Source organism: Dermacentor variabilis, chromosome 2 (genome assembly GCF_050947875.1).
Source record: "Dermacentor variabilis isolate Ectoservices chromosome 2, ASM5094787v1, whole genome shotgun sequence".
Lineage (NCBI taxonomy): Eukaryota > Metazoa > Arthropoda > Arachnida > Ixodida > Ixodidae > Dermacentor > Dermacentor variabilis.
In genome coordinates this window covers 37,909,932-37,936,713 of record NC_134569.1, presented here as the reverse complement: position 1 = coordinate 37,936,713, position 26,782 = coordinate 37,909,932, and the positions used below count along the sequence as shown (strand labels likewise).

At 47.5% G+C, this 26,782-nt stretch overlaps 1 protein-coding gene across 1 annotated transcript; it reads right to left on the bottom strand.

Moving 5' to 3' along the window:
* Nucleotides 1–5,265: 5,265 nt before the first annotated feature.
* On the bottom strand, nt 5,266–26,682 carry LOC142570297 (uncharacterized). The gene is made up of 4 exons (XM_075678690.1): nt 26,351–26,682; nt 25,140–25,339; nt 15,031–15,322; nt 5,266–5,866 (listed from the first exon to the last, which is right to left on the bottom strand). Exons 1-4 carry the CDS (start codon nt 26,680–26,682, stop codon nt 5,608–5,610), a joined length of 1,083 nt encoding a protein of 360 aa, XP_075534805.1. The 3' UTR covers nt 5,266–5,607.
* Between the last annotated feature and the right edge of the window lie 100 nt (nt 26,683–26,782).

The following is a 26,782-nucleotide window of genomic DNA, read 5'->3' as shown; positions in this document are numbered from 1 at the left end:
AGCGGGCTGGCCACTTGCTAGTCGCGCTGTTGATTTTTTAGGGGGCCCACGGAGGCTTAGGAGGTCAGGGTAGGTAGTAATGGAGAAGGTTTACTAGGGGAACCTCGGAATAGCATCGCCGTCAATAACAGAAAAAGGTGGAAAACAAGAAAGAGAGCTCGTCGAGCAATAGGCTACGTAAACATGCAAGGCAGCAGAAGAAAGGAAAAGTGGACAGAGATTGAGGAGCAGCTAAATAGAGAACAAAAGGGGGGTGTATGCGGTTTCAGAAATGCACCTTACAGACTCAAAAGAGCCACCAGTGATTGACGATTATGTTTGGGAAGGGTGCAACCCAACTACGTCGGAAGGAAAGGGATGGGGAGTCCGAATGCTCACGCATCAGGGAGCTAAATAGAAAAGAGTAAATTCAAAATGTCAAGAGCCTCTTTGGTTATCCGGTACAATGAGTGGAAATAAAACTTGGCTGGGAATAACGTATTTGTAGACCGGAAATAATTGCATAGAGAAGAATCAAGAGTTTGTAGAATGCCTACGTTCTGATATTAAGGGTTTCGGGAATGATGCCGAAATTAACTTATTAGGTGACATGCATGCCCAGATACAGGATCTAGATGGCTATACTCACAACAACGGGAAGTCAATGCTAGATCTTTGCGAGCAACATAACCTCGTTATCGCGAATACAGGGCCTAAATGTGAAAGTCAGACCACGTGGGAAGTGGGAAACCGGCAATCGACCATTGATAACTGTCAGATGGCAGAAGCAATTCATGATAAATTGAGAGAAATTGTCATTAACGAGGAAGGGTATAGCAGCACAGGGAGTGACCATAAACGCATCATTTTGAGAGCCAGATATGTAGTAGAGAAAGAAAGCAAGGAGTACAAAATGGTCAGTCCAAATTTGAACGTTAAACAAATAACAATTATAGTCACAAGAGTCGAGGAAGAGCTTGGCAAATGGCCAAGAGAGGAATTATAGTGAGCTTCTAAGTGTAATAACGACAGGAATAGGGGAAGATAAACAACGTGCTCATTGGAAAGGAAAAAAGAAACCGAAAAGCTGGTGGAACAGGGAGATACGAGAAGCGATCGCCACCCGCCGTGGTGCCTCAGTGGCTATGCTGAGCTATGGCTATGCAGCAGGGGCTGCTGAGCACGGGTTCGCGGGATAGAATCCCGGCCACGGCGGTCGCATTTCGATGGAGGTGAAATGCGAAAACACATGCGTACTTAGATTTAGGTGCACGTTAAAGAACCCCAAGTGGTCGAAATTGGCGGAGTCTTCCACTACGGCGTGCCTCATAATCAGAAAGTAGTTTTGGCACGTAAAACCCCATAATTTAATTTTAGAAGCGATCGCCGAATGACAGAAAGCATCCTGAGAGCACAGGCCGGCAAAGAAAGTGCAGTTTCCGCTGGATGAAGTAGCCAAAAGGGGAAATGTAGCGGGGGTAAAATCTGTGGTTAAAATACTGCTGCAAGCAAAGATAAAAGGTGAAAGTGAACGTTGGTTGTCAGAAATGCGTGAGAAAAAGAAGGCCGCACCCAGAATATTCTGTAACCCCATAAAATTATTAATATTATTAGGCAGAAAGTCAACAACAATACAAGAACATATCCTAGACAAAGATGGAAACAAACTGGAAAGGGACGCAGCAAAAAATTACATCCGAAAAATAACAGCCGAATCTTTCCAAAGCAATGACGAGGTTGTATTTGCAGAAAAAAAGAGCGTGAAAGAGAACCAGATGGAAAAGGAGCTGGTGCTGACAAATTTCAACTGAAAGAAAGCCGAAGAGAAAATTCCTAAGCGCACAGCCACAGGACTAGATGAAATTCCCGTTGGGCTGATTAATGAACTAGAACAAAAAGTAAGGGAGCTCTGGTGGAAGCAGCGGAAAAAACTTTAAAAGATAGAGGAATGCCAGATAGTTGGCGACAAAGTAAAATGAACTTAATGTATAAAGTTAAGGGGGAGAAAGATAGAATTCACTCATATATACCGTTGACCATTACATCGGTAATATACAGGCTAGCAATGTAGGCAATCAAATTAAAGCTGCACGCATGGGCAGGTAATAATGGCATTTTGAGAGAACTGCAGAATGACTTCAAAGTAGGTAGGCGTTTGGATGCTAACTTATTTGTTCTTACTCAGTGTATTGAAATATCAAGAGTAGAAAGCAGACCGTTATATGTGGCCTTTTTAGACATTAGAGGAGCGTATTACAACGTAGACCGCAACATTTTGTGGGATATTCTGGAAGGAGAAGGCTTAAGTGGAGATCGTCTACAGCTTTTGAGGGCGATTTACCTAAAAAATGCCATTTTCGTTTAATGAGAAGGGATGAGGAGCGAGGAGAAAGTTGATATCAACAAGGGCCTGAGGCAGGGGTACCGTTGCAAGAACAAAACGCGATCATCCGGGCAACCAGTCAAAACCTAAGAAGATGCAGTCTCTCGCCTCCAACCATTCGTACAGGACCGCATTACATACGCTAGTTACTTCCCAAACAAGTTACAAAAAATATCGCTTCCAAGTTCTATCTAATGTTGGTTCACAATATCACTCAAGTTGTAATTTCCAGTACACTGAAGTTTTATTTGTCTTTCCAATAGCGACGTTCAAAAGGCAGAAACAGGGCTCCATTTCATACACTCGATTGTCATCTCATAACGCTGAGACAGGATTGCCTTTGCTCTTTTCAACCCCGGCGGTCCGTCAATTCCGCGGCGCGGGTTTTGCGCCGCCTCCTTTGAGAGATGGCGCCACGCGGCGTGACCAGGCCGGCAGCGTCCGGCGCGCTGCGGATGGTTGTGAGATGGTTGGGAGGAATAGCCGTCATTACTGCAACCAATCTGCTTCCGGTAGCCATTTCATGCTTGCATCTACTCTCGATTACGGTAGAGCCAGCACTTCTTTTCCCCACTACATTAAACCGCTATTATTGCGATAACAATTATAGGGTCACTTTAGGTACCCTTTCACCGTAAGCATCGCCGTGCTGTTCCCAAGTGCGTGAAGAATGAGTGCCCCGCGCACCGTATGTGGTTGCGAGGCGCTAAGGGAGCGAGGGCAAGCATGCGAGGGAGCGCTGAGAAGGGTGATAGGTTGATACGCGCCATGTTCCAGCGCATTCACTGTTGGAGGTGACGTGATTGAGCGCGCAAGGAGATTCTTACTGGAAATAGGGAAAAGTTGGATAAAGTGCATCGCAGTAACCGTCTCACGGCAGAGGACAGATTCTTAATGGAAATAGGGGAAGTTGGATAAAGTGCATCGCAGTAACCGTCTCACGGCAGAGGACACCTTAACCGCGCTGCACAAGGGGGATGAGCGCGCGCTGCTCCAAGGCCGGGTTAGAGGAGGAGAGCGGACATCTACACCTCTAGCGCTGTCGTAGTTTCCCACGCGGCCGAGCACATGTGCGACCCGTGCGCCGTCTGTTGGTAGTCTGCTGCTGGCTCCAGGGCGAAGGGCGAGAGTGCAAGCCTTATGCGCGCTTTCTTCCCGCGTTGGAGGTCGCGAAATCTGAGCTCTGGAGACGTGGCACAGTTTAAAGGGTGACGCGAGCGCCATCACAAAGCGCTCTCTTTGGAACAAGCGCGCGCACTCTCCGCTGTCGGAGCTCCTTATCTCGCCAGCGTTGTGACAGCTAGTGCTTGTGGTTATCGAGCGAGAGAAAGAGAAAAAACTTTTATTTTTACACCAGCGTCAGGCACTCAACCCTGGTCGGTCAGCTAAGTCCTCACCCAACACGTCTCTGACGTGCTGGATAAGCACCGGCAGAAGAATGTTAGTTGCATGGAGTGGTGTAGTGAGCCAGTCCGTCCATGTCCGTGGCTTGATGTTAGTGGGAATAGTGGAGAGGGCTGACTGCAGTTTGGGTTGAGTGTGAGGGCAATGCCATAGACAATGCTCTATGGACGGATATACCATGCAGTTCGGGAACTTTGGTGGCCCAGGTAGGCCTTGAATATAGTGACGGAAAAGAGGAGTCACTATTGAGTTTGTTTGAAGTCTTCGGAGAATAGCGCTGTCTTCTCGCGAGAGGTTAGCAGGAGGAGTAATAAAGGTAACGGCATTGGCACGAAGTCCCTTTAAAAGTGATGTGCGCTCCTTGTGCAAAGTCTTTCTGTGTTCCCTTGGGTTAAATTTTGATGGCCATAGGCACGGGGGACCCGGAAAACTAACTAAGTGGGTGAGCTCACGAGCTCGGGAGTTCCCCCCTATGCCTTGGTGCCCAGGTATCCACTGCAAGGTAACACAGAGCTAAGGGTGTGCATGCAAGTGTCATTGAAGTAGGCTGTGCATATGCTCAGGTAGCAGGTTGTCGCGAAACATGCGGCATGCATCTTGGCTATCAGTGCGAATAAAGATGCCTTGAGTAGGATGATGAGGCCGGGTGACTGCTTCGAGAATAGCAAGAGCCTCTGCGTCGGATGGGTCGGGGACTCCTATGTGTGCGTTTACATGCTCGAAGTCAGGGCCGACTACAGCAGTTAGACATCTACCCTCCGAGTGACTAGCGTCCGTATAATAATACGTAGTGTCTGGTAGTGGGTTTTCCCTATTTACTCGTTTGACTAACTGGGAGCGGCGAGCTTCGTGTTTGTGTGGCTGCGAGATATGCTTTTGTTTGTCTGTGGGCGCGCGACACCATGCCTGTTCAGTTATCAATCTCATGTTTGATGCAATTTAAATGACCTAAAGAACTACGAAATTTACTTTGTGCAATTTTCAAACGCTTTTCTATTGCTACTAATGCTTCGAATTTCGGGCGAAACTTCAACTTAAGTAGGAAGTAGAATGACAACTATGGAATCATCTGAGCATCAGCCCTTCTTCACAAGAGCTCAAGCCCCCGTCATGGTCGTGGAAAACAATGCCACGCGCGTTCATGAGAATGTTGCAACACCAACAAGCGCCTTTATTTTGCGCTCACGGCGTTCATTTTTGCCAGGTGAGATCATAAAACGTATCGCACGCTAGTACGAGAAAATAAGTGGATAACATGCCACAATAAGCGAACTTTCGGGAGTAGGTTTTGCCACAAATATCAAATGGCCGAGCTCCCAATACGCTTCGAAAGCGTGAGTGGCGCAAGAATTGGAAGGAATAGTGGCACCAATCCTCATGGTGATACCTCATTTAGGATTCTAATTTATTGTTCACTTCTTAGTTAAGTTCCATCAGGTGTGTGGAGAAACAAACTTGAGTATTTTCTTTATCGTTTATTTGATCACTTGTACATTGTTTTGCGCCAATTCCAGCATGGACAGAGCTTTCTGCCGTGACATTGTTCAACACGTCAAACATGCGTGTACATCACGCAGCAGTATTCGCGCAAGCGCTCTTTTGTTCCAGGAGAACAGGCTAGTTATTCCTTAAAGGGTTAAGATCTCATCACGTCAGTGCAACCAGCTTTGTGTATTCTGATGTCTTCAAATTCCCATTTTTTGTAGATAGATTCTTTTGTGTGCTTACACATGAGTGCGCAAACTTCTTTACATCGTTTTGTGTATTTCATTGGTATAAATATATGTGCTAATCTTGACAACGGCAACAAACAACAGGTAGTACAAATTACCCACGCCGGTTCACCTGTAAATGTTGGTGAAGTTCATGTTGCACACGCTGCCGTAGGAAATATCGATCGCTGCCTCGGACCCTTCGCTGGCCACAGCGGCCACGCTAAGCGCGTGACAAACGCGGTCGCTGTGCTTTTCGCTGAGACGGCGCAGACCCGCGTGCCGAGAGAGTGTCTCGGCGCTGTGGTGTCCGCCTCGCTCCGGGATCGGCGCGGACCACGACTGCGGCGCCACGAGCAGTCCACGGTCCCCAAGCACATCCAGGAGCCTGAGCGCATCGCGGGAAGCGCGTGCGTCGGTAACCTCTGTCACAGCAGCCGCGCGGCGTTGCAGAAACCCTAGCTGGCGTCTGCTTAGTCAGCAAGGCTTAGCAACGCGAACGCGCTCTTCCTACAACGTCTGCCGCACTAGGTGGAATCAGTCATTACGCGGCGCTGTAAGTGCGGCACATTCGTGGTGCAGACCGCTGACCGTAGCACTCAGTATACATGCTGGCACGAGTTATCCACATCGCGCTGCCCACTCAAGCACCTGTAGTATTTTTTTTTTCACTTTTGTTCTTTATACTTTTTGCGAACAACGAACGCTTGGAAGGGACTTAGGCACAACGCTACCGTAGCTCATCTTTAGCAGCATTTATAGAAGCAATTGTGACTAGACTAATATTTCGCCATGAACACGCACTTCTTACGCCGTAACCTAACGGAATCAAAATATTGGTGCAAGGAGGATTGCTTTTCTATTTAGGAGAAATTGTATACACAAAGAAAGTGAGAAGCCGGCACGGATGATAAAGAGAAAAATTTAACTGCAGCAAACATTTAATTTCAAAGAAGCGTAGTGCTCTCCTACGTAGTCATACAAACGCTAGCCTCTCTCAACAATGAAGCCCTCTCCGCAGAAAACGGGAATAATGTAAACTGCGCCTTGGCCTCACGCTACCAAGGTGTCATTGTATTCCTCCTTACGTATACGTTCCTCTTGTGCACAGTTGCACTTTCTTTTTCGCTTCTTTTTTGTATAAGAAGCACATTTAATCATGTCTACCGTCGACTTCGGCGGATGCGACGCGCCATGCAGGTGGGGAACGCTGCAAACCGACTTTTCGGTCACACTTCTTTCTTTCCGAATCAAATCCTTAGCTTCTCATCTGCTACACGTCCACTGCAGAGTAGCACATCTGCCGTACTCGCGCGTAAGTGAGCAGCCTAAGGAAACCACAAAGCTACTTCGAATTGTCACGCTTCTTCTAATTTATAGTTGAACGAAAAGTACTGACGTTGTCTGTAAAAGCACAGTCAAAGTATAGAAATAAGAAGACACTTGAGATATCAGGGGCCTATTTTATACATATATCAGGTGACAACCATGTTGCAAAACCCTCCGCTTTGTTGCGAACCTTGAAATTATGTTATCTAGACGCATATTTTAAGATAGATTTTGTTACGTTGCCAAACACGTGTGTTGTTCTCTCTTGTTAATCAGCTCTTTTCTTTGTCCTTTATGTATCACGCTGAGTTTCTTTACCATTTCTTCACTACACTCGAACCTCGTTATAACGAATTTGAAAGAGGAGCCGAAATTACTGCGTTATATCCGTTACTTCGTTATATCCATTATCGTCATTTACTGCAATATCTTCCCAATGTAAACATGGAAATAAGGATAGAGCTTTGCAGCCGGCGGAACCGCTACACGGCCACGCATGCGATGAAATATGAATAAAAGAACAAAGGAATCTTCGGCTTGTGCAACACGCGACTTCTTAGCACCTGAGGCGACAACCTTTAGTTAGCTGCCTTCTGTTCCATTGTGACGGCCTTTCGCTTCCGCTTTCCACACAGCTTGTCGTAGTCGAGCAGCACGTCACACAAAGCACTGTGCTTCGCGGTGTGATTGAGGAAGCAAGCGAACTTCGCCGCGCCGGCTTGGCTCGGCCGGCTCCTGGCCTCCGAGATCGCACTTGTGTCAATGCGATCTCGGAGGGCACGATCAGCTGCAAACCCGCGCTGCGCGCCGCAGGGAGAGAAGTCTATGCACAAATATATTGCACCGCCGCGCGTAGCGGCGCAGCGTGGCGCGGCTCGCGCAGGCAAGTCGTGGGCATGACACCCGAGATCGCGTCGGCCGACATTGGGGCCCAGGCACAGCTGCGGCTGCCTGCGTGCCGCGCCGCGGAGAAAGAGAGAAGTGAATGCACTGCAGCCGTGCACATAGAGTTTCTCACCATATTACCTAGAGGGAAATCTGGCGCTGCTGCGCTGTGGTATGCATGCGAATGCCGGTATATTGTGGTTTTGGATTGGCATCTTTCTCGGAGAGCCAGGACACCTTGAAGACGCGCCTAGCAAGCACCATTCTGTCTGTCACAATGATTCATTTTCTACTAAAACATCCCGTAAAAAGCTATTTTAACTTTATTATTATACAAAAACATGTTTTGTTTAACTATGAGAACTTGTTATTGCATGTAGAGTTATATGATGCGTAAAAAGTATGAGCGGGCCGCTAAAGTTGGAGGACAGACGACAAGATTTGCGCTCACTTTGAAACAGTTTGTCGTCTGTTCTTGCTTTTCTTCGCTTGGTCATGCACTGTAGGTGAGTGAAGATGTAATATGCGTGAATGGAAACATTTTATGAAGATTTTACTTTAAGAATGCGTTATTTGTGTAGCCATATCCACGTTTTAGACGAAGCCTCTTACCAGCCAACACAAGCCTCGCAGACACATACAGGGCTTTGAATAGTTGGCTGCGCGTGTTCAAAAAAAGATTTTGAACTCACAGCTGCACTGTTTGTACTCAAATTTTGCACAACGATCGCATTTTGTTGTCGACTTCGTTTAGTATAACAATTTGTATGATTAGTCGCCTGTTTTTTAAGACACAAATGAGAAACTGTTTTCGCCTATTGGAAAAATGGCGTCTGAAAAGCCGGCCCTGGCCCAGACTTGTGTCGCCACCTGCCGGCAGTAGCAGGAAGGAGCTGCTTCGCAGACGAAACGGCATATTGAAATCGACCGCTTACGCCGCAGTGCTCCTTGTAACGATGTACACGCGCGCACACTCCCCTCGCATATGTCTATAGTTTGTCTGGTAATTCGGCGACTTGGCAGAGTGTTCGAAGGATGAGAGGATGAGCAAACCTCGGTGAAAGAACTACTGTTTTGTAGTGGGTGGCAAAACCGCATACAACAAATTGAAAGGTCAGGCGGAACTCTCGCTCTTCGGAGTCCCTAAAGATGAAGAAAGGCGCCGGGTGCGGGAGCTCAATCTTCACCGCACCGATCGGCCCTTTGGAAGCCACCGACTCTATTTGTGAACTGCACTTTGGTTCAAAGTATATACTGAAGCATTATGTGCATACCATTGCAGGTCAGGAAGTATCTACACAACACGGAAAGCCTGCGCTTCGGTCTGAGTACTCGCAATGTTGCCGTATCTTCCGGAGTACCTCAACGAGCAGCCCACACGCGAGCAGCCCACGCGGAGGAGAACGGCCTCACATGCAAAAAATGAAGGCCGGTCATCAAAGAGAACGCCCCCGCTCTCAGTTCAACCGTCATTGACATTGCAGGCATGTGAAAATGGAAACCTGCGCGAGCTCGAAGACATAGACAGCCGATAACATGCTTCCTTTTTCAAGCAAATATAAACAATGTGTTTCGCTTTATTCACCCAGTGGACCTGGAAAACGAACTACGGCTCTGGCGTATGACGCATAAAAATAGGGAAAGAACGGCTATGCGGTAAATATTTTCAAAACACAACCTAAAAAAGGAAGTGCTGCACGTAACAAATAATGTGGCCTACATTCTCTCTATATGTCACATTTCTGCCGTTATTGGGGCATCGGGGAAACTTTGTTAGTATTCAATGTATCGCCTTGAGAAAGCAGAAAACGGCGGTTTACAAATTTTTATTTAACACCTATATAGGTCACACAGTTCATTTATTCCTGTACCTCGTCAGCACCATTCCTGTACATGAACCATATTTCTTCGCAATATGAGCCTTGAATTTCGTCCCACACGACGCAGTGAAAATACGTACATAAGGTTTAAAAAGGAAAGCAACAAAAGCGATCAATCTGATTGTGCTCACGCTCGAGCGCAACTGCAACGCTGCGTTCGAGCGCGGACGTGCTTCTGTTCGGCGCGCTCCGACGCTGCCGGCCGTGGCGTTCAGAAGAAGGCGACGGTGTCGCCATCTGGATTTTCAATAAAGAATGCCTCAGCGCGGAGCCATCGTTTGACCCACTCTCCCAGTCTAGTAGACTCTTACACATACCGTCATTTCTGATCATTTCCATGGAGGAAGGAAACTTTCCTTCCTCCATAGTCATTCCCATGGCGCCCCCCCCCCCCCCCACAGCGCGCCTTAGGAAACTCTCATAGACGGTGGCGCCAGATTTCCCTCTAGGTTTTATGGTGAGAAACTCTTAGGCCGCGCCGTGGACCCCGCGATCACCTCCAGCTGATCGAATCTAGTTCGTTATACGAATCTATAACGAATCTAGTTCGTTATATCCATTGGCAGGACAGTTTCACTTTGTTAAAGCGAGATATTAAATACATGGATCTCTATAGGTACATCAAGGGAAACTTAATTTACTTAGTTATATGCATGGTTTCGTTACATCTCGTTTTATTATAACGACGTCAAAGTGAAGTGAAAAATGGAGTCATAGTGCGGATGGTACAGAAGGGTGAACAAGCAATACGGGCAATGAGCATTGCTGTGTCACGCGCTACTTTTGCAACAATTGCCGTCCCTCCGCGACAAGGGCTGCTTGAGCCAGCCGCCAAACGTTGGAGCGAACGCTGTCCGCAGCCCCATCCGACAGTTGCCGTCACTAGACGCAAATCGGGAAAGCAGATACAAGGCACCGTCGAGGACTATTTCTCAATGGCTCTGACCTGAGGCGGCCATTAGCAAAGCAGTCCTCTTGTCAGAGGGGCAATTGATGCGAATGAGCAGAGGGCAGTTGCATGACTAAGTGCGTTGCAGGAGAGGGGCAACCCCGTCGACCAGTCAAATGTGTGGCTTCTACATCCTCCGTAAGCATTCATTGATCCCTCGGCAGTAGCATTGTGTGTTGTCGCTGCATCTCTTAAATCTGGTTGAAGAAAAAAAGAGAACTTCGCTTTAAATGTGGCAATGATAATCGCCCAAAGCGATGGAAGTGTGTTTAACCGGAGTGAGTGATTGGTATTACTAGTTTGAGGCCGCTAGCCTGTAAAGGGTGCACCTCTGCGCATACAGCTGTGCTGCGGTGGAGCAACCCTAACAAGCTGCGCTTTCCCAAGTTTTATCTCGCACAGTTCGTGCCGTTTAAAATGCTCCAAATAGCCTGCCTAGCTAAAAAGGTGCTGGAGGCACCACAGAAGATAGCGCATCCTTCCTTCGTGAGGTAAGTTTAACGTTTTACAGTTTTGCTCAATATTACATCTCGCTCGTCAGCCACTAGTTACCGCGACTGTGAAACAGCAGTCATTTAGAGCTGCCTATGCTCTGATATTCACAAATGTGAACCATTTTTATTCAGTGCTGCTATAAAAGGAACGAGGCTGAGTAACGCCTGGAATTCACGTTCTTAATACCCAAGATAGCACCATGTGGTGGCACCCAATAGCCACAGCCAGATGTTACTCAGAAATGCTCTTACAAACTGACTTGTTCGGCATGACGCTTGACGAGTCATGGCAACAGTGGACAGTGGAAACGGCACAAAATAATATTGATGTAATCCTGCAATTCAGTAAAGCGTTCATCGCTCACACTTTCACGTCTGCAGACTACAACTTTCATCGGTTCCCTAAGCTCCTTCAGTGCGCAAAAGAAGAGAGTACGCAGCATCGCATTGCATCCGCGGTTGCAAAATATCGTTTGCTTCTCAGGAATTTGGAAATGGAATGTATGTGAAATGCCTGATTTGTATCTTGCGAACGGCATTGCAACCACACTGCACACCATTCGCTATTTTGTATGTTGTGGTCCTACATATGTCCTACATGTCGAGGGCCTAGAACCTCCTGTAAAGCTTACCTCACGTGTATCCAAAGTAAATTACATACCGAAAGTCCATTTGCATTTTAAATGTCGAAGACAGCGCCGCACAATCGCACCGAACGGCATGCTAGAAAAGACGAAAGGACGTTGCCACGGCACAAATTTAAACGATAGCAGCTCAGTGTGAAACATCGTCTCCAGTACACGCACTGTATATTCCACGTTAACCTAATAAAATAAGACGACAGCAGCTTGGCTCAATCGTGACGATGATGCCGTACTCAAGGATTTATGAGAGGCCGTAGCCGCAACCCCGAAAAGGAAACTACACAGCCTCTTTTGACATTTGTAAGAGTTCTGAAATGCAGTAGCGCTGCCGACCAAAACAGCGAATTTGTTATGTTAAACAAAACACTTATCAAAACTTCGTTCTTTTGCTCCACTCATCTCGGCGAAAAATAGAAGGCCCGAAATGATTTCCTGGACGTTACGTCGCTGCCGATAGCTTTGCGACAGCAGACAAGCACATTAAAGTCGCTCATTGCAACAGGAGTTCGGAGCTTCTAGCTGAAAAGGCCTCAGAGCGCCGCAACTTCTCGCCGCGAGCGCTGCTATTTGCTTCTGCATCCTGGGTGTGGCGACAATACGCTAACTCTAACGATAACTATGCCAGGCAAAAATCTGCAGCTTGTCGCTGCCAAACAATGCGCCCACCTCGCGTCATGCGCGTGCACTCCGGTTGTTGCCGCATGATGCGCACGGATAGTGATCTCGCGTACCGTCATTATACCATCCCTTTCCTTTCGATGACGAAGAACGCCCTTCAGATATTGCACAGATACGTTCTTTCCCCGCTACTACTGACATTCGTTATTTATTGCCGCGGGCGTGGGAAGGTACATATATTGTAAGCATTATATTAACCCTTCATCTTCTTCATCTGTATATATTCATCATCATGATGGCCAGCGTCATCTTTTTCAGCGCGCGAGCTGCGAAATAAACCGTTGAGGCTTCACAGCTGTCTCGCAACTGGTGGAGGCTGCTTTTGATCCCTTGGTCCTCCACGCATTCGAGTTTCCCTGGAGCTTCGTTCAGGCCGTCGCCTGCTCCGTCTTTCTGCCAGGATGCCCCAAGAAGATCCTCCAGGAGCCTCCGGCGTCACCATCTCTGCCCCACCGGCCGTTCCTTCATGGACCGTCAGCACGCGGCAGCGCGATCCCACCATGTTCGCTGGCCTTCGTAGTGACGACGTTGATGACTGGCTGGACAATTATGACCGCGTGAGTGAGTCTAACCGGTGGGATGACATGCACGAGCTTCGCAACGTCGCATTCTACCTCACTGACGTTGTCAGGACTTGGTTTCTCAACCACGAGAGCACCTTGCCTTACTGGCCGGCATTCAAACACCAGCTTAGGCAGATTTTTGGCGCTCCCAACGTCCGCTCTGAAGTCGCCAAGAAAAAGCTTGATGGACGCACGCAACTTCCCGGGGAAACATACACCTCTTATATCGAGGACGTCCTCGCCCTTTGTCGCCGTGTTGACGCCACCATGACGGAATCTGATCGTGTTCGTCATATCCTAAAGGGCATTGGCCACGTCACGTTCAACGCACTGGCGATCAAGAATCCAAATACTGTTAACGATGTGATTGCGACTTGCCAACACATGGACGCACTGCAGGCCATCCGTTTACAACCTGTCGCCGGTGACGCGCCTCTTTCGTCGGATACCGACCTGCGTTTGCTGGTTCGGACTCTCATGCGCGAAGAGCTCCAAGCGTGTGGCCTGCTCAGTCATCTCGTTCTCCAGCCTCAGCCTTCGATTCCTGGCCTGCGCGACGTCATCAAAGAGGAGCTATCCTCCATGACCTGCGCTGCGAGCTGTTGCCCTCCTTCGTCATTCACCTCGTATGCTCAGGTTGCGGCTATGCAACCAGCGTTCGTTCGGACAGCACCTCGTGCCCCTGCTACTGCCCCCAACCATCTGGCGACTCTACCACACCGTCCGCCTGCCACAGGATTTTACACTACCCAGCCTACGCCCTGCCCCATTTGTTATTATTGTGGTATTCGCGGTCACATATCGCGTTTTTGCCGAAGACGACAACAGGACGAACGCCGTGGCTACGATATTTATGAGAGAGACCCATTGCTTCCTCCGAGTCCTTACCAGCACCGGCTCTCCCCACGCTCACTTTCTCCACCTCCCGAAGCGCCTCACAACTGCCTTCCAGGGCGCCGTCGCTCGCCCTCCCCTCTCCGACGCTCGACATCACCCCTGCAACCGACCACCCGCACTCCTGACTGCAGATCGGAAAACTAGGTGGTGCAGTTTTTGGCGGGAAAGCTGCATGGCTCGCACAAGCTACAATTCTTTCAGCGTGCCCGGCCAATACTTTATTTGTGTGTGTAGAAGGTGTACCAGTCCTAGCATTGCTTGATACGGGAGCAGCTACTTCTATTATTCAAGCTGGCGTGTGCGCTCGTCTACGCAAAGTTACTACACCTTACAGTGGAGCTCTTCTTCGTGGTGCAAATAATGTTGTGATTCAGCCATCGGCGCAATGCACCGTTAGAGTTTCGATCGACGGGATACGCCACCATATCCAGTTCGCAGTGTTGACTTCCTGAGCTCACATGCTTATACTAGGGTGGGACTTTCTCTCTTCGGCGTCTGCTTTCATCTCGCGCCGTCACCGCCTCGTTAACTTGACATAGACCGACAATTCCGACGACGTGCACGAACCGCGCCTTCGCTTACGAACTTTTGACGATTGTATGGTGCCGCTGGTAACGAACAACTCCTTGCAGTTAACTCTGACATCACCGATGGTGACGTTTTAGTTGTACCGTCAGCCCGTTGCTTATCCAAAGGGATTGCTCTGGCACCCAGCCTTGTTCGCTTCACCAACGGCACGGCCACTTTGGCTGTACTCAACACAACCAATGAGCCAGGCCTGCTTTCTAAAGGCGCCGTTCTCATGTGCGTCTTGGACACTCAGCCTGTCTCTGTGCTTACCTCGACTACTGCTGTTTCACAACCACCCAGAGCTATGGATCCGGTCCCTGCTTCTGATCTCGCTAGTACGATCAGCTCCGATCTAACGCCACAGCAGACAGCGGAGTTACTGGCGTTGTTATCCAAGCACAAAGACTCCTTCGACGTCCACTATATATATATATATATATATATATATATATATATATATATATATATATATATATATATATATATTAAAGCTCTCATATATGGTCCGAAGTAGGTGCTGCGTGCACTTCGTAATTTCATCGTTTGCATGCAGAAACGGAGAAATGTTCACCTTCACGGAAGGTTACCTTGACAGTGGTATATATAGCACACAGCAACCTTTGTAATAAATGTTACAAACATTCAGAAAGAAATGAAGCGCACCTGGGAAAGTCGAACGCCGCTGCCACGTCACTGTCGCCGTCGACAACCAGACCCAGACGCAGTGAGTGTGGCTTCAGCTGCCTCCGGAGGACTTCGGCGAGTCGAGTGATAGCCGCCTTGTACCGCTCCTGTGGCCTCTTCCAGTGCAGGTACACGCGGGAGAAAAGCGACGACGATGTTGCCCCGTCCTGGCCGCCATTCCGATTGATGAGCGCCAACCGCTCTACCAGCCGCTGCACGCTTTCTGTGTCAAGCAGCAGTGCTAGCAAGTACGGGTCCTCCGTTGAGGAGCCTGCAACCGGCCGCGACGTCGACAATTCTGTATTCGTTATTTCATGCAAGAGAAAGCATGTGAACAGCAGAGGCGCGTAGCAGTGCAAACTATAGTGTCACTATGCACGCGAACTATAGCGAAGACAGCAGCTGCTTTCCCTAGGTACCACTTATCAATTTACCGTGGAAACCCGATAATAGGCTCAGTGCAAACGAGGTATCTTGAGGCAAGCATTCTGGCACGTACCCGGAGCTTAATGATTAAAATTGAACAAGCTAACCCATATCGAACTCGCTCTTTCATCTCTGTTTTCGCTGCTTCGTGTAATGTCGGCATGATTTTGGCTTGTGCACTTCGTTTGGACCTGCCCCACCTTTGGAACCCGGGTAAGCAACGATGTGGCATCGTGAACTCGAGTTACTTCTAAGAATTATGTGTTTTTACGTGCCAAAACCACTTTCTGATTATGAGGCACGCCGTAGTAGAGGACTCCGGAAATTTAGACCACCTGGGGTTCTTTAACGTGCACCTGAATCTAAGTACACAGGTGTTTTCGCATTTCGCCCCCATCGAAATGCGTCCGACATGGCCGGGATTCGATCCGCGAAAACGTATAAGCTCTTTTGTACTTTCCCATTGGCATTTTTGTCCGCAACAATGCGCGCATCTTCCCTTTAAAATGTCGCTATTTCGCGCGAAAGGCGACGCATCGATTGCGATAGCAAATTAGTGGACAGCTATCTATACGAAGTAAGGATAGTAGTGTCATCGGTCGTATAAACTTGCAAACATAGGCATACTAACTAAATTAACAAGCGTGGTGTCACACACGCACAAATAAACATGAACACCTCTCATTCGATGACCGCGGAAACTCGCTGTCAAAATGCTGCAGTGAGGAAACGCGGCAGAAGCCGCGAGCGAATTGACCTTCGTGCAGCCGCTCGCATCAACACGAACTAAGTTGCGAAAACACGGCGCAGCGCGGACTCTATCCGCCGCAGATGGATTTCAAGATACATCGGCCCCTCGAAGCTTTGCCCTCGACGGAAGGCGGCGCGCTTCTACGTCCGTTGCGTGCGTGAGATTGAGCCGGCTCACCCTCGCACGCTTTCACTCTCTCACATACGGCGAGCGGCGACGATTTTATCGCGCTTGGACTTTATACGGAACCTCACGGCGACGGTGACGCCGACTGCAGAAATGTGCCTGGAGTGTCCATATAATTGCTATCGCAATAAAATTAAATTCTGGCATTTTACACGCCAGTACCACGATCTGATTATGAGGCATGCCGTAGTGGGAAACTCCGGATTAATTTTCTCCACCTGGTGATCTTCAACGTGCACCCAATGCACTGTACACGGGCGCTTTTACATTTCGCCCTCATAGAAATGCGGCTGCCGTGGCCGGGATCTCACTCCGCGACGTCGTACTTAAAGGGCCCCTCACCAGATCTGGCCATCTTGTGCGGACAAGCGCCGTGCATACAATGCGCGTTAACGATCGTGTCTGGTAAGTATTACATGCTACGCGCCGCGGAAAGAGCTGAAATTTCAAACCGAACGCCGATTACCCTTCTCACGGGTGACGCACTCCGTACGGCAGGGATGACGTATATGTTCAAGCACGCCTACGTACATGTGTCTGTGCTGTGATGTCGATCATAGTGATTCGTTATTACAAGTCGAATCGTTTGTGAACAGCACAAGGACTCGAGAACTGGAGGCGTTGCCATATACGCAACGGACAAAATGTACGTACAACCACATACCTTTGACTCGCAAGAGGACAGCGCCACCGACTGTGTGGATGTCCGCAGCTGCCGTACAAACGAAAGACGGAATTGTGATGTCCACTGTGTATATATCTCCAGGCACAGCCAAGTGTGATATTGAGAAGTTCATGAACACACATTTTGCATGGTTTAACCGTAATGACACTACCCCTGTGATCATCGTTGGAGACTTCAATGTGGACATTTCAAGGCCAGACAATATGTGGTTCACTCAGATTACGCTAGAAGAGTTTGTTTTGACCATACCAATGCAAGCCACTCAACTACACACAAACGGTCGCGTATAGACTTAACTTTGACCAAGATTCTAAGGTTGTAACCGAGCCAATCAGTGTATATCGGAGTAATCGCAATGCTATTGTCACTAGCATTATCAAATTAAGAAAATAAATACATGTGACCTGTGTTATGTGTTACAGCTTTGCTGGTCATGCAGCACCACAGAGTGGAATGACTCCTCGTTTATTTTTTCGCTTTTAAGAGGAGTTTCGCAGCCATTTTTGTGCGGCGTTGATGGCCGGCGTGATCGGTATCAAATTTCCATGAAAGAATAGCTAGGGTTATGATTTCTTTATTTGAACCATAATTATCAACGAGTATAAAATAAAGGTTGCCTTGCACGTGTCTCACTCAAATAGACAGCCATTATTTGTGTGTTCACACACACACACACACATATATATATATATATATATATATATATATATATATATATATATATATATATATATATATATATATATCATCATCATCAGCCTAGTTACGCCCACTGCAGGGCAAAGGCCTCTCCCATACTTCTCCAACTACCCCGGTCATGTACTAATTGTGGCCATGTTGTCCCTGCAAACGTCTTAATTTCATCCGCCCACCTAACTTTCTGCCGCCCCCTGCTACGCTTCCCTTCCCTTGGAATCCAGTCCGTAACGCTTAATGACCATCGGTTATCTTCCCTCCTCATTACATGTCCTGCCCATGCCCATTTCTTTTTCTTGATTTCTACTAAGATGTCGTTTACCCGCGTTTGTTGCCTCACCCAATCTGCTCTTTTCTTATCCCTTAACGTTACACCCATCATTCTTCTTTCCATAGCTCGTTGCGTCGTCCTCAATTTCAGCAGAACCCTTTTCGTAAGCCTCCAGGTTTCTGCCCCATATGTGAGTACTGGTAACACACAGCTGCTATACACTTTCCTTTTGAGGGATAGTGGCAACCTGCTGTTCATGATTTGAGAATGCCTGCCAAACGCACCCCAGCCCATTCTTATTCTTCTGGTTATTTCAGTCTCATGATCTGGATCCGTGGTCACTACCTGCCCTAAGTAGATGTATTCCCTTACCACTTCCAGTGCTTCGCTACCTATCGTAAACTGCTGTTCTCTTCCGAGACTGTTAAACAATACTTTAGTTTTCTGCAGATTAATTTTCAGACCCACCCTTCTGCTTTGCCTCTCCAGGTCAGTGAGCATGCATTGCAATTGGTCTCCTGAGTTACTAAGCAAGGCAATATCATCAGCGAATCGCAAGTTGCTAAGGTATTCTCCATCAACTTTTATCCCCAATTCTTCCCACTCCAGGCCTCTGAATACCTCCTGTAAACATGCTGTGAATAGCATTGGAGATATCGTATCTCCCTGTCTGACGCCTTTCTTTATAGGGATTTTGTTGCTTTCTTTGTGGAGGACTACGGTGGCTGTGGAGCCGCTATAGATATCTTCCAGTATTTTTAAATATGGCTCATCTACACCCTGATTCCGTAATGCCTCCATGACTGCTGAGGTTTCGACTGAATCAAACGCTTTCTCGTAATCAATGAAAGCTATATATAAGGGTTGGTTATATTCTGCACATTTCTCTATCACTTGATTGACAGTGTGAATATGGTCTATTGTTGAGTAGCCTTTACGGAATCCTGCCTGGTCCTTTGGTTGACAGAAGTCTAAGGTGTTCCTGATTCTATTTGCGATTACCTTAGTAAATACTTTGTAGGCAACGGACAGTAAGCTGATCGGTCTATAATTTTTCAAGTCTTTGGCGTCCCCTTTCTTATGGATTAGGATTATGTTAGCGTTCTTCCAAGATTCCGGTACGCTCGAGGTTATGAGGCATTGCGTATACAGGGTGGCCAGTTTCTCTAGAACAATCTGACCACCATCCTTCAACAAATCTGCTGTTACCTGATCCTCCCCAGCTGCCTTCCCCCTTTGCATAGCTCCTAAGGCTTTCTTTACTTCTTCTGGCGTTACCTGTGGGATTTCGAATTCCTCTAGGCTATTCTCTCTTCCACTATCGTCGTGGGTGCCACTGGTACTGTATAAATCTCTATAGAACTCCTCAGCTACTTGAACTACCTCATCCATATTAGTAACGATATTTCCGGCTTTGTCTCTTAACGCACACATCTGATTCTTGCCTATTCCTAGTTTCTTCTTCACTGTTTTTAGGCTTCCTCCGTTCCTGAGAGCCTGTTCAATTCTATCCATATTATAGTTTCTGATGTCCGCTGTCTTACGCTTGTTGATTAACTTAGGAAGTTCTGCCAGTTCTATTCTAGCTGTAGGGTTAGAGGCTTTCATACATTGGCGTTTCTTGATCAGATCTTTCGTCTCCTGCGATAGCTTACTGGTTTCCTGTATAACGGCGTTACCACCGACTTCTATTGCGCACTCCTTAATGATGCTCATGAGATTGTCGTTCATTGCTACAACACTAAGGTCCTCTTCCTGAGTTAAAGCCGAGTACCTGTTCTGTAGCTTGATCTGGAATTCCTCTAGTTTCCCTCTTACCGCTAACTCATTGATCGGCTTCTTGTGTACCAGTTTCTTCCGTTCCCTCTTCAAGTCTAAGCTAATTCGAGTTCTTACCATCCTATGGTCACTGCAGCGTACCTTGCCGAGCACGTCTACATCTTGTATGATGCCAGGGTTCGCGCAGAGTATGAAGTCGATTTCATTTCTAGTCTCACCATTCGGGCTCCTCCACGTCCACTTTCGACTAGCCCGCTTGCGGAAAAAGGTGTTCATTATCCGCATATTATTCTGTTCTGCAAACTCTACTAATAATTCTCCTCTGCTATTCCTAGAGCCTGTGCCGTATTCCCCCACTGACTTGTCTCCAGCCTGCTTCTTGCCTATCCTGGCATTGAAGTCGCCCATCAGTATAGTGTATTTTGTTTTGACTTTACCCATCGCCGATTCCACGTCTTCATAAAAGCTTTCGACTTCCTGGTCATCATGACTGCATGTAGGGGCATAGACTTGTACCACCTTCAATTTGTACCTCTTATTAAGTTTCACAACAAGACCTGCCATCCTCTCGTTAATGCTATAGAATTCCTGTATGTTACCAGCTATTTCCTTATTAATCAGGAATCCGACTCCTAGTTCTCGTCTCTCTGCTAAGCCCCGGTAACACAGTACATGCCCGCTTTTTAGCACTGTATATGCTTCTTTTGTCCTCCTAACCTCACTGAGCCCTATTATATCCCATTTACTACCCTCTAATTCCTCCAATAACACTGCTAGACTCGCCTCACTAGATAGCGTTCTAACGTTAAACGTTGCCAGGTTCAGATTCCAATGGCGGCCTGTCCGGAGCCAGGGATTCTTAGCACACTCTGCAGCGTCACAGATCTGACCGCCGCCGTGGTCAGTTGTTTCGCGGCTACTGGGGACTGAGGGCCGGGGTTTGATTGTTGTATTCATATAGGAGGTTGTGGCCAAGTACTGCACCAGGGTGGCCAATCCTGCTCTGGTGAGAGAGTGCGTTACCGGTTCTGGTCACCGGGATCAGGCCGCACTCCAGGCCTGTTTGTGCAATTTTCTCAACACACGTTTTTTTTTTGTATTTTCCGGTGGAGAATTGCGCGGCACCGGGATTTGAATCACGGTCCTCTTGCACTGGAGACGGATACTCTACCGTCCCCGCAGAAGTTAAATTAAAAATTGGATTATGGGGTTTTGCGTGACAAAACCACTTTCTGATTATGCACGCCGTAGTGGAGGACTCCGAAAATTTCGACCACCTGGGGTTCTTTAACGTGCACCAAATTCTAAGTACACGGGTGTTTTCGCATTTCGCCCCCATCGAAATGCGGCCGCCGTGGCCGGGGTCCGATCCCGCGACCTCGTGCTCAGCAGTCTAACACCATAACCACTGAGCAACCACGGCGGGTCCCGCAGGAGTTGTACGCCTCATTTAACCTACAGTGGTGCCCTATTTGATCAGTCAAGGTGGGCCAATCTGAGCTCGGTTATACCGCATGGATGGCACTCGGCTAGAGAACCTGGTATTTATGACCTGCACATGTGTGGCCACACATAATTGAGGATAAATAATTTTTTTAGGAGGGTTTCCGTACAGTGATAAAATGAAGGAAAAGACATTAAAAAGAAAGAAAAAAAAGGGGGAAAGAAAAGGAACATAACTTGTGATTTGAACTCGTGACCCTTCAATGTTGCCCGGAAAGGTAGCTCAGTCGGTTGGTTCGTCAAGCCAGCGGTTACTTTCAAGCGCCATAGCTCCTGCTCCGAGCCTCATACTTATGTGGAAAGGGACTGATGTTGTCCGCGACATTCGCTTTTTAAGTGGTTGGAAGGCATAATTTCTTGGAAAAATGGCCGCCAGAGGAGCAGCGTGAACTCGAGCGGCTCTAGAGACTAGGAAAACTGCCTTACAATATTTAGACTTGAGGGGTAGTTTAGTTAATAAACTATAACACGGCAATCAGCATTCGAATACGACGAGAGAAATTATTGAGACGTGGAAAATTCCCTTGAAACAAATCTGGTTTGCGAGACAAATGCTTGTATGTATTGAATCTCTTAAAAGATGAGGGGGGAAATATGCGCTCACCGAGAGGGCATCGTCAGCACGAGACCACCACCAGGCACCTTACTGAGATGTGGAGAGCTTCGCGGCCGGAACGAAGCCTCCCCTCTCCGCCGGCCCAGCGTGGAAAACGCGCTTTCCGATCGCTCAAGGTTGCGCAGGCATAGTGTAGCTCTAGCGTCTAGGAAAAGCTTAAACAGTTGCGAGGGCGGCACGCATAGCGTGGGAAGCTAGCCGGCGGAATAGCTATCTCAAGTACTGCTGCTGGCGAGGGCGAAATACCTTCGTGTAATTATAATAACCCTAATAGGACTTCTTTAAAAGAAAACAAAAAAAAGGAAACGGCTCAGAAGGCTATACTTCGAGAGCTATGACTGATGCTTTTCTATATATATGTATTCATCTCATCTATGGGATCGTATGCGCGCGCTCTTGCTTTGTCTCTGCGTGTAGTAGTTAAGAGAGCCAGTTTAAGGGCGGAGAAGAAGGAAGGAGAGGAAACCAATATTGCAGCGCCGTGGTTTTAAAGCGCAACCGTGGTAGGGAAACGGAAAGGCGATATAAGCATGCGTGTCCATGGTACGCACACGACAAACTGCCTTACAATATTTAGACTTGAGGGGAAGCTTCGTTAACAAACTATAACACGGCAATCAGCACTCGAATATAATTATAACCCTAATAATAATTGTAAATATTCATCTCATCTATAGGATCTAAAGCGCGCGCTGTTTTTTTTTTTTTTTTTGTCTCTTCGTGTAGTAGTTAAGAGAGCCAGTTTAAGGGCGGAGAAGAGGGAAGGAAAGGAAAGTCTCTGAAGCAAACTTGCAGCGCCGTGGTTTTAAAGCGCAACCGTGGTAGAGAAACGGAAAGGCGATATAAGCATGCGTGTCCATGGTACGCACACGACAAACTGCCTTACAATATTTCGACTTGAGGGGAAGCTTCGTTAACAAACTATAACACGGCAATCAGCACTCGAGTATAATTATAACCCTAATAATAATTGTAAATATTCATCTCATCTATAGGATCTAAAGCGCGCGCTGTTTTTTTTTTTTTTTTTTGTCTCTGCGTGTAGTAGTTAAGAGAGCCAGTTTAAGGGCGGAGAAGAGGGAAGGAAAGGAAAGTCTCTGAAGCAAACTTGCAGCGCCGTGGTTTTAAAGCGAAACCGTGGTAGAGAAACGGAAAGGCGATATAAGCATGCGTGTCCATGGTACGCACACGACAAACTGCCTTACAATATTTAGACTTGAGGGGAAGCTTTGTTAACAAACTATAACACGGCAATCAGCACTCGAATATAATTATAACCCTAATAATAATTGTAAATATTCATCTCATCTATAGGATCTAAAGCGCGCGTTGTTTCTTTGTCTCTGCGTGTAGTAGTTAAGAGAGCCAGTTTAAGGGCGGAGAAGAGGGAAGGAAAGGAAAGTCTCTGAAGCAAACTTTCAGCGCCGTGGTTTTAAAGCGCAACAGTGGTAGAGAAACGGAAAGGCGATATAAGCATGCGTGGCCATGATACGCACACGACAAACTGCCTTACAATATTTAGACTTGAGGGGTAGTTTCGTTAACAAACTATAACACGGCAATCAGCATTCGAATACGACGAGAGAAATTATTGAGACGTGGAAAATTCCCTTGAAACAAATCTGGTTTGCGAGACAAATGCTTGTATGTATTGAATCTCTTAAAAGATGAGGGGGGAAATATGCGCTCACCGAAAGGGCATCGTCAGCACGAGACCACCACCAGGCACCTTACTGAGATGTGGAGAGCTTCGCGGCCGGAACGAAGCCTCCCCTCTCCGCCGGCCCAGCGTGGAAAACGCGCTTTCCGATCGCTCAAGGTTGCGCAGGCATAGTGTAGCTCTAGCGTCTAGGAAAAGCTTAAACAGTTGCGAGGGCAGCACGCATAGCGTGGGAAGCTAGCCGGCGGAATAGCTATCTCAAGTACTGCTGCTGGCGAGGGCGAAATACCTTCGTGTAATTATAATAACCCTAATAGGACTTCTTTCAAAGAAAACAAAAAAAAGGAAACGGCTCAGAAGGCTATACTTCGAGAGCTATGACTGATGCTTTTCTATATATATGTATTCATCTCATCTATGGGATCGTATGCGCGCGCTCTTGCTTTGTCTCTGCGTGTAGTAGTTAAGAGAGCCAGTTTAAGGGCGGAGAAGAAGGAAGGAGAGGAAACCAATATTGCAGCGCCGTGGTTTTAAAGCGCAACCGTGGTAGGGAAACGGAAAGGCGATATAAGCATGCGTGTCCATGGTACGCACACGACAAACTGCCTTACAATATTTAGACTTGAGGGGAAGCTTCGTTAACAAACTATAACACGGCAATCAGCACTCGAATATAATTATAACCCTAATAATAATTGTAGATATTCATCTCATCTATAGGATCTAAAGCGCGCGCTGTTTTTCTTTTTTTTTTTTTTTTTTTGTCTCTGCGTGTAGTAGTTAAGAGAGCCAGCTTAAGGGCGGAGAAGAGGGAAGGAAAGGAAAGTCTCTGAAGCAAACTTGCAGCGCCGTGGTTTTAAAGCGCAACCGTAATATATATATATATATATATATATATATATATATATATATATATATATATATATATATATATATATATATATATATATATATATATATAACCAGTAATCCGTAAAAATTTTTACTGGCTCCATGTTGGAGGTCAGTCAGAAGTTCGGATGCTACGCTTCAAGGCAGCATGCCTCCATGCGAGCCGGCATTAACAATTCTAGTCTGTCTACCGTATTTGTAAGTAAATAACGCGACCACAAATATAACGCGAGGGGGGACTTTCAATCTCTCCGATAGAGATATCTTATGATCATACACGTCACTAAACCGAATATAACGCGAGGCGCGTTGCGAGGCTGAAAACTGCGGGAAGAAAAAAAAAGTGAAAAAAGAAATTGCGTTATATTTGTGAAAATACTATACTGCCGAAGGGCGTGAGAACTCGCTTGTACAGCTTCGCTGTCTTTGATTTGACAGCTGCTCAGACTGGCTTACCTTTGCGACGTGAAGGATTGTGTTTGTTTTCTTTTCTTTTTTTCTGTGGGAAAGTGTATTCGGGTATAGTTTTCCTGCCGTGTTGGTATGCGCTGTGTGTTATTCATTCGACCTCTCGTTTCGACGTTTGCGCAGAACGTTGTGGATCAAAGACGGCGACGTACTCACCGCCGACAATGACGGAGAGCGAGAAAGGCGTCCCTCCCATTGCGGCCCCGAGCTGCGCCAAAGTTTCGTGGGCAGCTCGCTCTCCCCGAGACGGCAGCACACTAAGGCAGCAGTACGCCAAGTGGTGACAGTACGCGTACGGGAAGCTGCGGAGGTTGAGGCCCGGCTGCCCGACGCGATCACGGTACACGCACACGAACCTGCACGGAGAGTACGACAATTACAGACGTAATCGGCGTTGGGAGAACAAGGTTAGCGCGGCACCCTTTTTGGTGCGGAAGCTACCAACACTGCACGCGCTGCAGCACTCTGCAGGCATTTCTTCAAAATGCCGTATAGTTTTTGCAGCGGTTTGCGCTGATAATAATGAGTGATGGAATTCAACGTCCAAGAGCTGCGCCTGAGCGACATATATACCGCGTCGTGGAGGACTCGGGATTCATTCTGACCACCTGACGTTTTTCTTTTTTTCACCGTGGGAACGATGCTTCTAGGCGTACAATATGAGCCACACACACACGTACACACACACACAAAAGAAGGTAACATGGTTGTTCGCTGTAAATAGAATAAAAAAGGAAAGAAGAGAAAGATGCGCCCGTTAGATTTGGCACTTGTGGTAGTGGCGGTGATTAGTTGTTTATCTTAATAAAAAACCAATTACCCCGGCTTCCACGTGCGCCTAAACACCTAAGAAACGCGTTTTATTATTATTATTATTATTATTATTATTATTATTATTATATTATTATTATTATTATTATTATTATTATTATTATTATTATTATTATTATTATTATTATTATTGTCTGGGCTTGGCGCGTTGCTTCCCCCAAAACACTATACTGCACATCGTAGATCTCGGAAACCCCTTGATTGCGCTTAGCATATGAGTCACGCCGTGTTCGCCAGGCAACGGTTTACACGCCGCAGGGCCGAGCAGAAAAACGCGCTCGAGACGTACGTCGTCGCCACGTAACAATCTTAATGGCGGTATGCGAGAAGAGACTATGCACTGCCTAGGATGCGCAGTTTGCTAAAAAGTCTTCGCACGTCTTGGGGCAATTTCTTGCACTCGGCAGTCATCGGAATGCGGCCACCATAGCCGGAAATGGAACCCGCCGACTCGCGCTCACCAAGAGAATGTTGTAGCCACTAAGCCACGGCAACGTAAGGTGTGGGATAAGCCGAGTTTGGTGAACTGCTGTCACCTGACGCTGGCTGGTACGACGGGCGCGTCGGACGCCCTGTACTTCTCGGTGGCACGGCGACGTTCGACCGCTTCTTCGCTGGGCGATGTCGTGGGCTGTGCTGTTGCTGCAGCCGCCGCTGCCTGTTGTCTGTTAACAACGACTATGAGCAGTGCCACGGCGAGTAGACAGAAGGTGCCCACCGCCAGCGTATTGCAGAGCACGGCGACGCGCGTCGACTGCAGGAGCTCCGTCGGAGAAGGGCAGGCCGCCACGGCGGACTCACGAGGCTTAGCGCACGCGCTGGATGCCTCGTCATCGCTGGACGACGTGTTGCTGTCGTCAGACGCCATCGTCCATCGCAGCTGGCTTGCGGCTCTATTTCGTCGTCTTCTGCCTCGCGCCCGTGATAGACGCTATTCCGCATTCTTTTTGTAGCAAATAAAATCAGTC